A 15,716-nucleotide genomic window follows, 5' to 3' on the forward strand; every position below is an offset into this window, starting at 1 on the left:
TTGACAGTCAGCCTCAATAAATACTAGTTTTCCTTCCTTAAAGTAAACACATCCTCTTGACTTTCTACTGGGCTTCTGCTTCTAAAAGGTCTCTCATGCCCAGTGTTTAGTTGGCCTGTTGATACGTGTTCCTCTAAAGAAGGCGGGGGGGGGGGCCTGGGATAATGGGAGATGGAAGAGGGGACCGATTTCGAAGACAGGGACGGATGGACACTCCCGCAGCTCTGGAGGATTTTTATCATCTTTTTCTCCAAGGAGCTCAAAGCACTTAGATGTTACCTCATTCATCCGCACTGAAAGAGTCCTCACCTAGTCCAGAAATTTATGCCAAAGTACAAACCAGGAAGTATCTAAATTATCTTGCCATTTTTACTGCCAACGGAAGTTTATTTGAAAAACTGGTGGTCAGCATTTGGTGGGCATTTCTTCTCTTTTTTTTTTTCTCCCTCTGACACTAAAATTTATCGATCGCTGGCATCCTGCATCCTAAAGCTGTAAGGTATGAGGTTCAAGGACATAAAACATCACCCAAGGAGTCGTTAGCAATCCATTACATGACAGAGGGAAATTTTTGCTTCTTTAGAGGTTATTTCTAGCCAGTGCATCCACTGTTTAAACTTGTATCTTTCTGTTCCCCAGAACCTCTTAGTGATAAAGTGCATTGCAATGCTCTGGTCAGACGGTGCAAAGAGGCTGGGTGCTCACAGCAGGGCAGCTACGAAATGCAAGCCCAGCACTTCTCCACCTCTGTCTCTAACTCAGTAGTTTCTGTTCCACCCTGAAACAACTGACTCATCGCCAAGGAAATCGGAAAACAGATGGAATTGGAAATAATCCTAAGAAAGCGGAGGGAAGATTTCTGAGTGTCTTTGCTTACTGGAAATTATACATTGAAGACGCATCTGCTGCTTCAAAAAACTCCATTGCCAAAGTCATCCAAACAAACTGCAGGCTTTCCTGAAAATTAATGTTCTGTCCCTTTATGTAGAGTGTTGATGATCTCTATAATAATGCCAGTGATAATCTTTCTTATATGACTTTTATTTGATTGCCCATTTAGGATTTCTGAGCAGATGCTGAAACTTTATTCATGAAACACTTTAACTGCCCAATCCAATTAGCATCAAATATGAATAATTCTAGCTCTGGTCACAATTTTTTAAAAGGTCATAACATAATAAAATGAGCCAGATCATTTGGCTCCAAACTGACACCCTAGTTTCCTTTTCCTATCAGGTTTTGTGAAAAAAGAAAAAAAGGAAATTAGCTGATGGAGAGAGGCATTTGGCCCTCTGGTAAGGAAAAGGGACCTTTGGGTTCCTGGTGGGTCCCTAATCGTATGGGGTCTCAGTGCCTCAATCACTCTCCTGCAAAATAGGAATGCTACCTACTACAAGAAAATTGTGGAGGGCTTCTTTTTAGACATTTGTAATGGTTCGTGATAGAGATGACACATCTTCTGAAATATTACAGCTGACTGGACTGGTTAGGTGTGATAGCTCCCTCTGTTTCCTGGAAAGTGGGTAGCAAGACTCCTCAGTTTAACTGAAGGAAACTGACATTCTTCAGCTCTAACAATTAGACTCCTTCACAGTAGTGAAGATGGACAAGAATTAGACGTCAGAATACGAAGTGGAAAAGGGAAAATTTGAATGATTACAGGTGTGGTGCTGCTCCCTCCATAAAACGTGACTTCCTCCCAGGTCACAATGAAAACCCAAGTGGCAGAGAAGGTTGCCATGTCTTTGAAATACTTCCTGATGTCCTTGGTGGCTCTTTTCAAGATGACAGGGTCCATGGTCTCTCTGTAATAGATCTCGCCTCGAATCCCATTGTGCACATCTGCCCAAAATGGAGCAATGAAGGCCCTCCCATCCGTCAGGGGAAAAGATTCGGGCGTGAACTGGCTCACTAGCACGTTGAATGAAACAACTCCATTGTTATTGACCTACAAAAATAAAAGAGGTTTTGCACAGTGGATCTGAGACTATGACAATTTCAGAGTCATAAACCAAGACAGACGCTTGCCTAATCATCTGAATGGAAACGACTTTTAAACTACTGAACCAGAACCCCCAAACAGCAGCTTCCATTTCTCAGCTAGGAGGTTCATTTGCTTCCAGACAAACTCATTGGTTTCCTTTCACTTTCAATTTGTAGCCAGCTGCATTTCTTATTAATAATCAGCCTCATTTTCATGTTCTCTATCCTGTCTTTATTTATACTTATCAAATGCTACTGGATTGTGTGTGTGTGTGTGTGTGTGTGTGTGTGTGTGTGTGTGTGTTGGGCTAGGCAGTGGCCTATGTAGGCAGTAAAGAAGATCCAGAGTTACAGATGCAAAATAGACAGGAAAAAACCCAAAAAACATGGAAGCAGAAAGTTAGATTAAAAAACTGAGGAACTCTATATTAGACCTTGATTCCTATTACATGACAAAAGAGGAGTGTCAGTAAAAGGTAAATCAAATACTCCGTCACCAAACTCAGATCTTAAGATGAACCATATCCCACCCTGTATGAGACATTTAAAGGATTTCTATTGATGTCAGAACCACTCGGTACCCAGAAAAAGGTAAGGTTACAATCTACAGATAAGCCCAATTCCATTACAGCTCTTGTAGTTTGTTAGCTTCTTTGTATAGTCTCTGCACAAAATGGAGACATGAAAACTTTACATTGTATATGTAAATGACTATCTTATGGTGATTTCTTCATGATTTGTAAATGGCTTAGTAAACATTAAATTACTAAACCTTACTGCAAATAAGAAGCCGATATATATACTCATAAACAGGATCTGTAAACAATTTGCCTCTGCCTGTGTCTGCAGCTCAATATGTTGGTACATGAAGCTGATTTAACCCAGAAGCTTGTATGGTTTCAACAGCAGGAGTGTCTGTGGTGGGAATACTTGCAATTCCTCAATAGAGAACATTCTATTGTTAGGTTCATATTTAATTAGTAATATTATGGACATTAACAGTGACCCAGATCCCAGAGATAAGTTATCGTACCTGGGCCAAGGGTATGTCAACCTATTTTGGAAGCAAGGGTGTGCAGTTTGGAAAGGAAGCTGGAGATCCAGCTACAAGGACATTGAGAGTCTACTGTCTGCAAGTATCAGTGAACAACCCAGAAGCCTGAACAAGACTGCATGACTTAAAGTGCTGGAAACCCAAGGAAAAATTTGCCCTCAAATAAGCCTCCCCCAAATTAAGGACCCTCCTTCTGCAAAGGCAAGAATTATTCAGACTCCATGTCACTTAGTACAATGGAGGAGAAAGAGGAGCTTGACTAAATACATGTGTTCTAGCAGTCTAGGAGACCAAGGCTTCCAGAATGGAAGTCCTGTGCATCCCTCTCATCTCCAAAATCAGGTCAACACATTCAGAAACGTACAATCAGCTGTTATAGACTAAGTAGGCTCTACAGTGAGTAGAGCATAAGAGGCATTTCAGGATGCCGGAGCAATGTGTTTTCTGGGGAACAGTGGTGTAATTAAAACACACAGACTAGCAGAGGAAGTTGGTGATGACTCAGATGTGTTTTGATTATATTCTATAGTTAAGAGCAGTGGTCCTCAAACTTTTGTGGGCATCAGAATTCCCTGGAGGGCTTGTTCAAACAGATAGCTGGGCCCCCTCCCAGATTCGGTAGGTCTGGGGTGGGTCCTGAGAAGTGACATTTCTAGCAAGTGCCTAGGTGATGCTGATGCTGCAAGTTCAAGGCCCACAGGTTACGTAATGGAAGAGGGAACTCTTTGCTAGTGGGAGTCAGCCTTGAGCTATCAATCAAAAGTTGGGGAAGATAGAGGTCCCAGATGCAGAGGAAGCCAGAGATGGAGGTGCCTGGAGTTTTATTTCTTTTTTCCAGGGCAGGGCGCAGAACAGAATAGGCTGTAATATAATCTACATTTGCTTCACTCAATTCTTTTAAGGCCGAAAATCAAGACAGGTTCAGTTGCTCTGCATCTTCTTGTCAATGTGCTGTAGTCTCACTAGCAGCAATTCCAATGATCAAAAAATTAAAAATAACCTGAGAACACAGGTGCCCAGCAGAGCTCTGACAGCAAATGACACCATTTCTTCATGCAGCTTTGACAATGAGACCCTATGGCGTATCTCAGACCCGGTGAGGTTGGCCAATTCTGCAAACAACCTTTATATAATAGTTGAGTACCCCTCTACTCTGCTCTGACTCTGCTCCAAATTGGTAGGAAGCCTAAGAAGAGCAGATGCCTAAAGTCTTCACACCCCCAGAAGGGAAAGAAAATTGTTATTGCTCCTATTGTGGTTCATTGTATCTTTTTATCTTGTCTAGTGGCAGAAATGATGTTCCTGGCATTGGGGCCTCTGCTTCACTTGGGTGTTTAATCACCCGCAAAAGCAATCCATTGCTCTGTATACTCCTCCGCTATGAACATTAGCCATGAAATATACCTTTGACTTTCTTAATCATAAAACCTGTCACCTCATGAAATCTCAGAACTCGTCATCTGGGCTGCCGACAAATCCTCCATTCCCAGAGCCCTGGAAGAAAGTATTTAAAATACTTTTCCTTAATGACCAACAAGGTGGGAGAGCCCTAGAGCAACAGCTGGGCCGCTTGTCACTTACATAGATGGTGCGGTAAGGAACGCCAAAGAAGAAGACGGGGATGGCCAGCTTAATCTCAGATGAGCTTCCGTCGTCTACTTTAGGGGTTTTGGTGTCATTCTGCCAAAATGGATACATGAGCTCCCTGGGCTGAACTGTCAAGAGAGAGGGCGGTTAGGTAGACGGCCGATCCCTCTTTGGTTCGGCAGGTTGCTTTCCTCCCACCCACTAAAGCCAGCTTCTTTCACTAAGTCTTACAAATGACGTGTAAGTCAGACAGCCTTTTCATTTATCCTCAACCTCAGCTGGACACGGTGCATTATCTTCTGCCTCTGGAAAGGGAAGCGTGGAAGTGATGGCATTTCTCCTTAAGAGAAATCACTTCCTGCTTCATGTCTATGTTTCCATACATTTAGGAGACAGCAATGGTTAACACTGGCTGCAAGGTTGTGAAGTCAGCCCTGCCTGGGGCTCTCAGAGCACTGAGAGGTGCCTCTAGCTCTGGTGTGGTTTAGCCTGCTGAATCCTTGATCGGAAGGCAATGTACAGAGAACGTGGCCAGTGGCTACGAGACTCCCTTCTAGCGCAAGAATTCTACTATCAAGTCTTTTCCTGAAAGGAGTCCCCTTCCTCCAGATGCACAATAGGAGAAGATACCAGATCACAGAGGAAATAAACAATAGTTGGATCTGGGACAAGGGTGGGAAGAGAGGGTTTGTAGTAACTGGCCTGTGAATGACCTTGATTGAGCTCCGGCCCCATGAGAAGTCTCTCTCTGCCCAGCTCCTGTTTACAAAGACAGACATGGGAGCCTCTGGGGCCAAGGAGGTTGGGCCTCTGAGCACTCTTTGGGGAGGAGGCTCGGGGCACTGACTCATCATCCTGGTCAAAGGTGAGAGTCATCACACAGACACACAGCTCCCCTCCTGTAACCGTGTCACCACCTCTCTTGGCAAGCTGGCTTGTTTCTCGGAAGTTTCTCATCCAAACTCTTGCAAGGGGTGGCCCAGTTCAGAGAGAGGAATTAGACAATTTCCCCAGGGTCTACATTTCTGATGATCAGGTCCAATGGCATTTATGAAATAATCTATATCTGGGGTGTAATATTTCTTTGCCTCTGTCCTTTCTTTTCTTGGATGAAAATAGAGCAATAGAACATCATCTATGCTTCCATCTTCTTAAATCATGTGTGGCAAATCCATCTGGGGCTTCTGCTGACAGTTCGTGAGGCACCTGCTTGCAGATGTTGATGCCCCATCCTCAGGTCGGGGGCCCCTCTTTGGGAAAATCCCTGCTCTGTGCTGATGGAGCCGATAGGCTGGCGAGAAACCACCAAGGGCTGCCCTGCTCTTTTGGGAGCCTTTAAGTGAGCAGAGAGCAGCTCATGTAAGAGAGTGGCCGAGTGACCAGAAAGCAGCTCAGTAGTGCCTGGCCAAGTGCCAGCTTCTCTCCTCGTGGAGCAGGGAATGAGGGGAGGTCTGCCTGGAGGAAGAGCTGCTCTGTTTCCCAGGGCTAGCTAGCATCAGAGGGAAGTGGGGAAAATGAGCCTGGTCATTAGTGTATAAGCTTCGCCCCCTCCAACCTTCAGAAGTCTCTGTGAAGCCAACCAAAGGAAATCTTTGGGAGGTGCTGTAGTTAGTTTTATCACAGGGGCACTCAGCCCACGTGCTTTATTTAATGTCACAATCAGTAGACAAAAAAGGTCTCTCTAACAGTCATAATTACATAGAAGTAACAAATTCCAAATTCCTAGAAGGAAGCAATTTTTTAAAAAATCTCTTTATAATCCCTATCATAGAATTATACACAGGTACTTATTAAATGTGAAGGGTAATGAACATTCTCAAATTAATAATAATAAATCAAATCGTGTCATGGATTTATCCTGCATGGGGAACTTTTTAAAAGTGATGTCCAAGTGTGAACAAGGTCTCAAATTCACGCTGAATTGTAATCATTTGAATGGAAAGATTAATTGGTATTCGGGGCAGTGTTGGCCAATCTGCCTAGGACATGAGAAATCCATGCCCCTCCTGAGGAGACAGAAAACTATGGTCAGAGAGATTGTCCCTAACTTCTCTCTCCGCTCCAAAGGTGACACAAATTTGCAAGATTCATCCCTTCAGGAATGATGCTAACTAGCTCATGATTTTGAACAGGAAAGGATGGACAATCAACAATTTTCAATTTTAAGAAGAATACAAATAATTGAGATATCTAATATTGTAAGTACTTATCAAATAGTTGTTGAATAAAAAGAAATATGACTAATAAAAGGGAGTAGGTTTAAACTACAGTAATTCCTACCTTAGAAGTCACTATTATAAAAATATAGCTTGTTAACAGCATAGCCTATCAATAGAATCAGAGTTAACAAAAGAAAGAATCTCCTTACCCATGCTGATTTTAGGCCAGGAATGTTACAATAAACTTTATGTTACCAGAACGTTTTTTTTTTTTTTTTCACCAAATAAGACATACTTTCTTAGAGCAGGAGTACGAGGTTAGAGGCAGTGGGACACATTACCGTGGGGTTTCACACTATAGCCTGCCTGCTACAACTGCTTAAATTTATCCAATCCTAGAAAAATGTTAGGGCTCCACATGCCTTATAGATCTGTTCACTCAGACTTGTAATCATGTGTCCGCTGAACTAAACAAACAAAACAAAGAAGATGCTCTAGAATTTTAGCCATAAAAGTTTCAAATCGATATAGACTTTTCCACCTTTCTTGCCTAAAATTCAAAAACTGTAGAAAGAAATGCATGTGATCTCCTACCTACCCGGGGCAATGCTACATAGAGAAAAAGGAGGAATCACGGAGGGGAAAATTTTTCTTATTTCACTTGCAGCTTTAGATTTTTGGCCATTGCAGATGGCCACTGATACTCAAGTCACTGACATTAATGCCATTGGAACTCCCTGATTTTGGCTTAAACAAGTGTATTTTTTAAAGTCTGTGCCACCAGTTAAATGCCGTCATTGGAATCAATCATCAGGCATGGGATACACACACACCTACCCCGTGTACTTTTAATGAAAATAATTTGCATTATCTTAAAGACTTATTCCATTGACATGGGGCAACTTGGTATATACAGACTGTGTTCGAAGTGAAATAAGAAAAAGTAGGAATGTAAATGAACATCATTCAAAGTTAATGTATTTTGCCCTTGACGGCAGAATTTAATTTACATTTTTCTGGTTGTAACTGTAGACACATGTACACCTGCCCTGACAATTACAGTTCCAACAAAAGCGTCTCTTTATAAATTCAAGGGCATGCTAACCACGAGCTTTATGGAATTTTGTAGTACTCACCTTGGTGCCGTACAAGTGCGAAGATGAAAGAGACCCAAATTCTAAGTAATGATGAATAATTCATCCTGGAATTTTAAAAAGAAAAAGAAAAAAAAAATCCCCAGCTTGCCAGAGTAAATAGAACACCAGGTGTGTTTGGTGGCAAATCCCAAGACACATCACAACCATCATAGAACATTCACATAACGACATCAACAGTTCTGAGTCAGGATGAAATGCCCTGGATGCTGGCGGGCCCTCCTATGTTCAACACCTCATGAACAAATTAGATTCCCCCGTGAGAAGCAGTCTGGAAGTGTAATGAGATCATTCAAATTGTCAGGAAGTTATAAAGAATCAATGAGCATGGCAATGAGTCAAGGAAAGGCATCTACTCTCCAGCTACTAAAGCCCTGAAAAACAGGACCCCACTCTAAAGATGCCTGTTATGTCTCTAGAACAGACATCCATCCTCTGTGAGACCAGGCTCTCCTAATTTTCACAACAGCTTTCAATCAGGATCCCATAAAAGTCAGTTAAAACACAATGTGGTCCTACAGGTAGGAGGATTTAGAGTTTGCCATCACCTTCTGTAAAGTATAGAGCCAGTCCATCACTCTGAAGTACAGACCAGAGTCACAGGCTGTAGAAGACTGTCCACTGACTTTCCATATGTGAAATGAATAATAGACATGTAATAAAAAAAGAACCATGCCAGGGGTGGCTCCTTGGAATTACAATAAAAATAGAATCCGGTACACAAGCAAGTAATTAGTCACAGCAAATTAATTAGAGAAAGAACATCACAAAAATGAACTTGTTTTCATTTTAGTTACAATCCGTTGGACCCGTGGCTTTACCCCTTGGATGATCTGTGCCACTCTGTAGAGCTGAGAAGCAAGCTCCAAATTATACATACTCCTGCATCAGCACCAAGTGCATGGGTAGACACTGAAGTTTGCTCCCAATAGCATTCTTAAAACTAAAAACCCTTCTCTAATTATTGGAAGCTATCACAATTCTTCAGCCAGACTTCCATGGAAAATCAGTGAATCTCCTCTGTGAGTTTTACTGTAAATCTTCAGTTGTCAAGCACACACATTGAAATCTTAAGCACATAATAAATATTAGTCAGTTTTGCTGAAAATGGGAGTAAGCCTTTAGCAGAGATCACACACAGCTTTTAGCAGAAGGAGATGTCAGGCAGGTTTAAGACTGGAGTCCTTAGGGAAGCAGTTCAGAGAGCAGGAAGGAGGATTCATTTAAATATTTGTATTTATGAAAAATGTCACTAACCTGTTCTGCAGAGACTGGAGGAATGGAGTCGGAAATATTAAGCCAAATCTTGGTAAACCAGGAAAAATTAAGTAAAACAAGAATTCATGTCAGTTCTCCCCCACTTGCTGCCAATTATTTCTGATTCCTGAAATGATGTCTGAATCCCCTACTCTCAAAACCAAAAATTCAGTTAGTCCTGCGCTAGAGTCACATAAGTGTTGAGTTGCAATCAAGTTTTTCTTCTATTGATTAAGGAAAAGTAAATCTAAAGATCAGTTTCAGGATTGCGTAGAGAGGTTCTTTTCCTGAAAAACTAGACCTTTTTCTCCCCCCTTAAAAAAAAAAAAAGAGAGTAGATTCAGATGGAAATGTCAGTTACTTGGAGCTGAAACCTTGGTCCTTTCTGATCAGAATCACTTTGCACTGAAAAACACAGAAGAAAACCCCCCTTCTACCTTTGTACCCAAAAAAAGGCAACTGTATAATGTTACGGAATTAGCATCCACCAGCATGGGATTCAAACGCCAAACAAAGCTGCTGCCTCCAATATTTAAATAAAGTTGGTTTTCTACCAAAGTCTTTTTTTGTTTCTCTGCTTTTGAACAGCTGCCACAAATAGGCTCTACCCTGTTTTTTCACAGGTATGCATGAAGTATTGAAAGAAACTGTCTCAAACTTTTCTAGGTTTTACTCCTGCCCTTTTCCCTCTGATACACCGCAGGGCAGGGGGTTAGGCCAGGGGACAGGTAACCAGCGCGAGGCAGGATCTTTCACAAGGGAAAAACCAAGGGCTCTGGAAACGTCCACAGACACCCAGCGAGGGTCCTTGGAGGGAGTGGGGACAGATAGACCCCTCCTGACGAAAATTTGCAGTAAGTATTTAAAAGGCATCGTGAACAAGGTAAAAAGGTGTCTGGTTCGATGCAGAATGAGAAACATTGGCTAAGGCAGAAACCAAGTTTACTATCCAAAATATTTAAAGTGAGACTTGTTAAAAAAAGGAAATCATTTGAAGGTAGCAGGAGAAAACTCTCTGTAAATCAATGGGAATTTAAAAATTGCTTCAAAGTTCTCTCTGACCAGACATTTAAATGCCAACTCTATTAAAAGACATAATTCCAGTTTTGAGCAAATTGTTCTAAAATGGACAAGAGGTTTGGGAAACTAGTTTTTCAGTCTAAATTATTCAATATTTTCCCCATAATCCCGTGGTAATTCAGTAGGTTTTACGAATTCTCCACATGTATTTACTTACAGATGTCAAATGACTATTTTCCTCCCAAAGGCACATATTTATGTAACAGAAAATCTGAGTTTTTGGGTGCCTGTTTGAAACACAATTAAACTCAAATCCAAGACTCACCTCAAAGAGCATTTCCTTGCCCAGCCTTTGTTAAGGTTTCAGTCCAGTAGTCAACCTAAATGTCGTGAAGCAAAATAGTTGGTTCTATTTAAAAAACTGCTAGTGTCATAGTAATTGCTTTGGTCTACTTTCTTCATGCACTCGTGGATATTTGTATCTCAGCCTTTTGACCCATATTAAATGTTTCATCCTTTTTTGGGCAGGACTGCTCCTGGGATAAATGCCACCTGGGCTAACCAGATACACAAGATGGCGGCATAAGTGTATCAGAATGACTGAGAATCTGGGTGCAAGCAAGTGCCAGGTGCTTGAGGACAGACTGAGCTGGTTTATCGCTGGTTGGGCTGGGGAGCCAGTTAGTGAGTGTGTATTCTGGGTGTACACTCAGTGGTCACAGAGGAAAAAGTGACAAAAATCTCTTTTTATGCCATGTCGGCAGGAGGGTTTATTCTGTTTGAAGGGGTGAAGTGAGCCAAGATTTGACAAGATTTAGACCAAAGGTGGTGTGGGCGTGGCTTGGAGCTAGTAACCCAAGACAATTTGTGTTTTACAAAGATGGCATAAATGGATGCTGCTTTTTAGGCAGGAGGAAAGGCAGTTCAAACGAAACACAAAACAAAAAAATATTCCTAAAAATGAGTAGAATAAGGCTTATATCCTGATTGTTTTTGTTTTGTTTTGTTTTCTTAAGTTTCTTACACCCTCTGTGAAAGAAATAGTCAGATCTGAGCTAGTTTGAAATGATGCAGTGAGAAGTGTGGATGGGCACGAGCCTCCAGCTGTGAGCTCCTTCAGGCTCAGCCTCACTGCTGGAGCCAAGGGCAACCCCATCCGTGACTGGGCGAGGTGGTGGGACAATTGCCTCAGCACTTTCCACCCAATGCAGGACTCCCCTAATGGGCAATTTTTGCTCTGGAGAACCTAGTTGAGGTGACAAAGGCTATGTCAAGGGCTCAACTGAAGCAGCTCTACTATGCCAAAATCAGGGTCTAATTGGGAAAACCTTGGACTTGTGTATATAATTTTATGCATTGGGATTTTATATATGTATGTGTGTGTGTATATATATATATATATATATATATACGTATATAATGTATATACATTGGGGTTGAAATGCCCAAATTACTGTGGCAGATGGCAGAAGAAGGGATTAAAATTCTCAGAGACATGGACACGCATGTATATTATGTGACTCCAGAAGACCCAACAGATGATCATGTTCCACGGAAAGGCCCAGAGGACAGACACATCATCCACCAAAGGCAGCAGGAATATGCTGGTGAGAGAAGCACCAGCATCACAAACGAGCTCAGTGCGTCAGGGCTGCAGGTCAGGTCAGGTCAGCTCTGCAGGTCAGGGCTGATGGCAGGAGTGGTGGTCACAGAACTTGGCTGTCCGATCGCAATGGGGATGATGGGCACCTGAAACAACAGAGACCAGGTAGCAGCACTCTACTGTCTGAAGCCAAGGCGGTCGAATCTTCATAATAACCAAGCAGGTCAGATTCGTAACCAAGAGGCCCTGATCCATAGAGAGTTATGGAGATGATTAATAGAGCATGGCATCCAAGGGGCAAAGTAGATGGGCAGCCAACAAGGGTATTGCTTACTATATATAATAAAAAAGATCAAGAATGGTTGAGCAAGAGGCCAAAGACAGTTGCCCCAATGAAAGGTCTTGATCTCTTGCTCAGTTTGTGGATCTGAGTCAGTTTTTCAAATCTGGAATCTATAGACTGAAAAGGTAACCAGGTCACCAAAGGGAAGAATCCTGCGACATCATGACAAGTGTGTACAGTAGTGATTCTCTCAGTCCTTCCCCCAAAAGATCTATGGTCATTTACTTGATTGACTGTAGACTGGGGGAGAGGAGCGCCTAGATATCTTGTGGACTGTTGGACAAGGGGTTTGAGTTAACATTGATACCCAAAGACCCTGTTAGAGTGAAAACAGAGAGGCCAAGGAAACAAAAGGAGACCTGGCCAAGTCCCAGCAGGCCCATAGGGGCTGCAGACCTACCTGGATGTCAGTTCCCAAGTCCCTATATATAATTGGGTTTAATATACTTGACACATTGGGTCCTTGGTCTGTGTGGTAGAAGCTACCATAGCAAGGAAGGAAATTGATCCTTCTACTCCAGCCAAGGTAGTAAATACAAAAGAGTCTTGCATCTTGGGGTTGGGGGAAGATGGTGAAGATTAGTGTCACTCTTAGAGAGCAGGGGTGGTGGGATCTATCATATCTCCATTTAATCGGGCAAGATGGATCCTGAAGAATAACTGTGGGTTACTGCAAGCTCAACCAAGTAGTAGCTCCAGTTTGCATCTGCTGTACTAACGTATCTTTGCTGGAGATACTACGTTAGTACAGATGGCTTCAGATACATGGCTTCAGATACATGGCATGTGGCCGTTAATTGGGCAAATGCACTTTTTTCCCTATCTGATTCAGGCATGAGGATCAGAAAAATAGTTCATGTTCAAATGGCACAGACAGCAATATACATTTATAGTTTTGCTGAGATTGGATGGAATGTCTCCTATAGAACATCACCTTGATTCACAATGTTGACAACATTCATTGGCACAATGAGGAAGAAGTGGTCAGAGGCCTGGGTGACACACATGTGCTCCGGAAGGTGGGAGTTACATTCTTCAGAGATTCAAGGCTAGTACTTCAGTAACACGTTTAGGAATCCAGTGGTCAGAGACATGCTGGGATCTCTCCTCCAAAGCAAAAAACAAATGGCTGCATCTTGCAACCTCTCTACATAGAAATTCTTCCCTCTTCGTAGCTTTCTTTGGGTTCTAAAGGCCACATATTCCGTACCTACAAAAACTGCTCCAGCCCACATACCAGGTGACACAGAATTCAGCCAGCTTTGACTTGGGTTGAGAGCATGAAAGAGCTTTGTAGCAGCTCCAGACTGTAATGCAAGCAACCCTGCCACTTGGGTCATATGTTCAGTAGGTGCTTTGTTGTCGGAGATGTTAGGGGCAGAAAAAGATGAAATATGCTGTTTATTGCAAACCCTAGTGGGAAAACCATAACTCAGGTCCCTGGAGTTCTGGAGCAAAGTCATGACATCCACAGCAAAAAATAACACATCTCCTGAAAATCAGCTCCTGGCATGAGAATGAACCCTGTGATGGAACATTTGACCAAGATACAAGTGACCACGTGCCCAGAAATTCTCCTCATGAGCTGGGCCCTGTTGGACCCACCAAGACATAAAGTCAGGGGGTCCCAGCAGCAATCTACCCTAAGATGGAAATGGCATATCTGCATATCTTGGACTGGCAATGAGCAAGCTGCCGGACTAGGTAGCCCAGAATCCATGTCACCTTTCAGAGTTATACTGGTTACCCCCCCACGACCCAGATAACACATATGGCCCTATGTGAAGTGCGAGGTGGGCGGTGCATAGGACAAGCTGAAGGAGGACGAAAAAGCCTAAGCTTGGAGTGTGGATGGATTGGCTTGGTGTGTGTCTGCAAGCCCAAAGCATATGGTGGCCACACTACAGCCTCATGCAAGGGTAGCCTTGAAAGACAATGATAGAGGAATATTTTCCCAATGGGTGGACTTGGGGGCATTATATCTTGCCCCCAAGTACTCTATGTCAAAGTGATCTGATGTTAGAACATGTACAAATTCGTAGGCAGTGGTGAATCACATATACATCTGGACACCGGCCTGGAAATAAAAAAGTGGCTAGGAGGCCTGGAGTAGAGACATGTGGATAGACAGATGGGAATGGACATGAAGTGTCAAGATCTTTGTGTCCTATGTTAACACCCAAAAGAAAGCATCCGCTACAGAAGAGGGACTAAACAACTAAGTAGACAAAATGACTTGGGCAGCTGACGCGAAGCAGCCTTTGTCAGTGTTGGTATGATGGGCATGTATATGAAGTGGCCACAGCAGCAAGGATGGAGGTTATGCAGGAGCCCAATAGCATGAACTCCTATTTAGCAAGGCTGAGTTAGCTATCCTGGCCTCTGAATGTTCACCCTGCCAATAACAGAGACAAAAGCTAAGCCCTCAGTCTGTCACTGTTCCTCTGGGAGACCAATTGGCCACTTGGTGGCAAAATGACTACACTGGGCCACTTTCATCCTGGAAGGGCCAATGGTTCCTTTTCCCAGGAATAGACCTGGACTCTGGATTTGTGTATGCTTTTCCTGCCCACAGGGCCTTAGCCAGCACCACTAGTGAGAGGCTTGCAGAATGCCTGATCCACAGGCATAGAATTCCATGCAAAATAGCATCCAACTAGGGAAGCCACTTTACGTAAAAGGGGATGTGAGTGTGGGCCCAAGATTACAGTAGGAGCCCCTGATTGGAGCAGTGTCCCCAGTTGGAGGAATGCATGGGTCCAGGCACCAAAGTGTGGAAGCAGGAGTAGCCCCACCTGCAAGTACTCCCAATGATTATTGAGGGACTTTGGCTTCCCAACCCCTCATCTCTAGGTTGTGCAGTTTGACATCCTGGTTCCCAAGAAGGCATGCTCTCACCAGGGGACACGGAAAGAGTCCCACGGACCTACAAGCTATGGCTGTGATGCTGCCTGGGTACTTTGGATTCCTTGTTGCAGAGACTAGCAGGAAAGATGAGCCACCATCCTATTAGGAATCCCCGACCCTGAGAAGCAGGAGGAGGTGGAGCTGCTGTTGCATGACAGGTTCAAGGGGTAAGATGCGTGGAACTCAGGAGACCCATTATGGTGGCTCTTGCTGCTACTCCCTTGCCCAGTTGTGAATGTGATGGACAAGCATAGCAACCCAAGTCTGAGCAGCATATAGTTACCAGGGATTCAGATTCCTCAGGAATCAGGGTTTGGGATAAACCACTAGGTAAACCACTGAGACCAGCAGAGGTGATAGAACGGATAATGGAAGAGGGAGACGGTGGGTACCAGTCGTGACTCTGAAACTATCTGCAGTGTCACGGGCTGTAGTTCTTTCCCCTAACCTCCTTTTTCTGAGGTTCCCCTCAGGAAGAGAAGCCTGCCAGAGCCCTGGAGGAGCTGGCCCTGATCATGGATGGAGAATTGCATCGACACACGGCACGGAGTGGACTGTGGTACATACAGACGTGCACCACTGAGATCCACCTTCAAGAAAAGAATGCTTTCCAGCCACGAGGAGTATGGTTAGCTGACAGCTCCCAGCT

At 43.4% G+C, this 15,716-nt stretch overlaps 1 protein-coding gene across 2 annotated transcripts in view; it reads right to left on the reverse strand.

The window, feature by feature from the left end:
• Nucleotides 1-15,716, reverse strand: part of LOC118899230 (tubulin-specific chaperone cofactor E-like protein) — a 151,597-nt gene that overhangs the window by 61,743 nt on the left and 74,138 nt on the right. Inside the window, exons 9-11 of one of the 2 annotated variants that reach the window (XM_036860605.1) lie at nt 7,920-7,984; nt 4,619-4,752; nt 1,661-1,948 (exon numbers count right to left, since the gene is read on the reverse strand). In XM_036860605.1, coding sequence (XP_036716500.1) covers nt 1,661-1,948; nt 4,619-4,752; nt 7,920-7,984 — 487 coding nt within the window. Of the gene's footprint in view, nt 1-1,660; nt 1,949-4,618; nt 4,753-7,919; nt 7,985-15,716 lie in introns of those variants that run through there. The other variant, XM_036860606.1, reaches the window with a different exon arrangement.

The sequence above is a fragment of the Balaenoptera musculus genome, chromosome 8 (assembly GCF_009873245.2).
Source record: "Balaenoptera musculus isolate JJ_BM4_2016_0621 chromosome 8, mBalMus1.pri.v3, whole genome shotgun sequence".
NCBI classification, from domain to species: domain Eukaryota; kingdom Metazoa; phylum Chordata; class Mammalia; order Artiodactyla; family Balaenopteridae; genus Balaenoptera; species Balaenoptera musculus.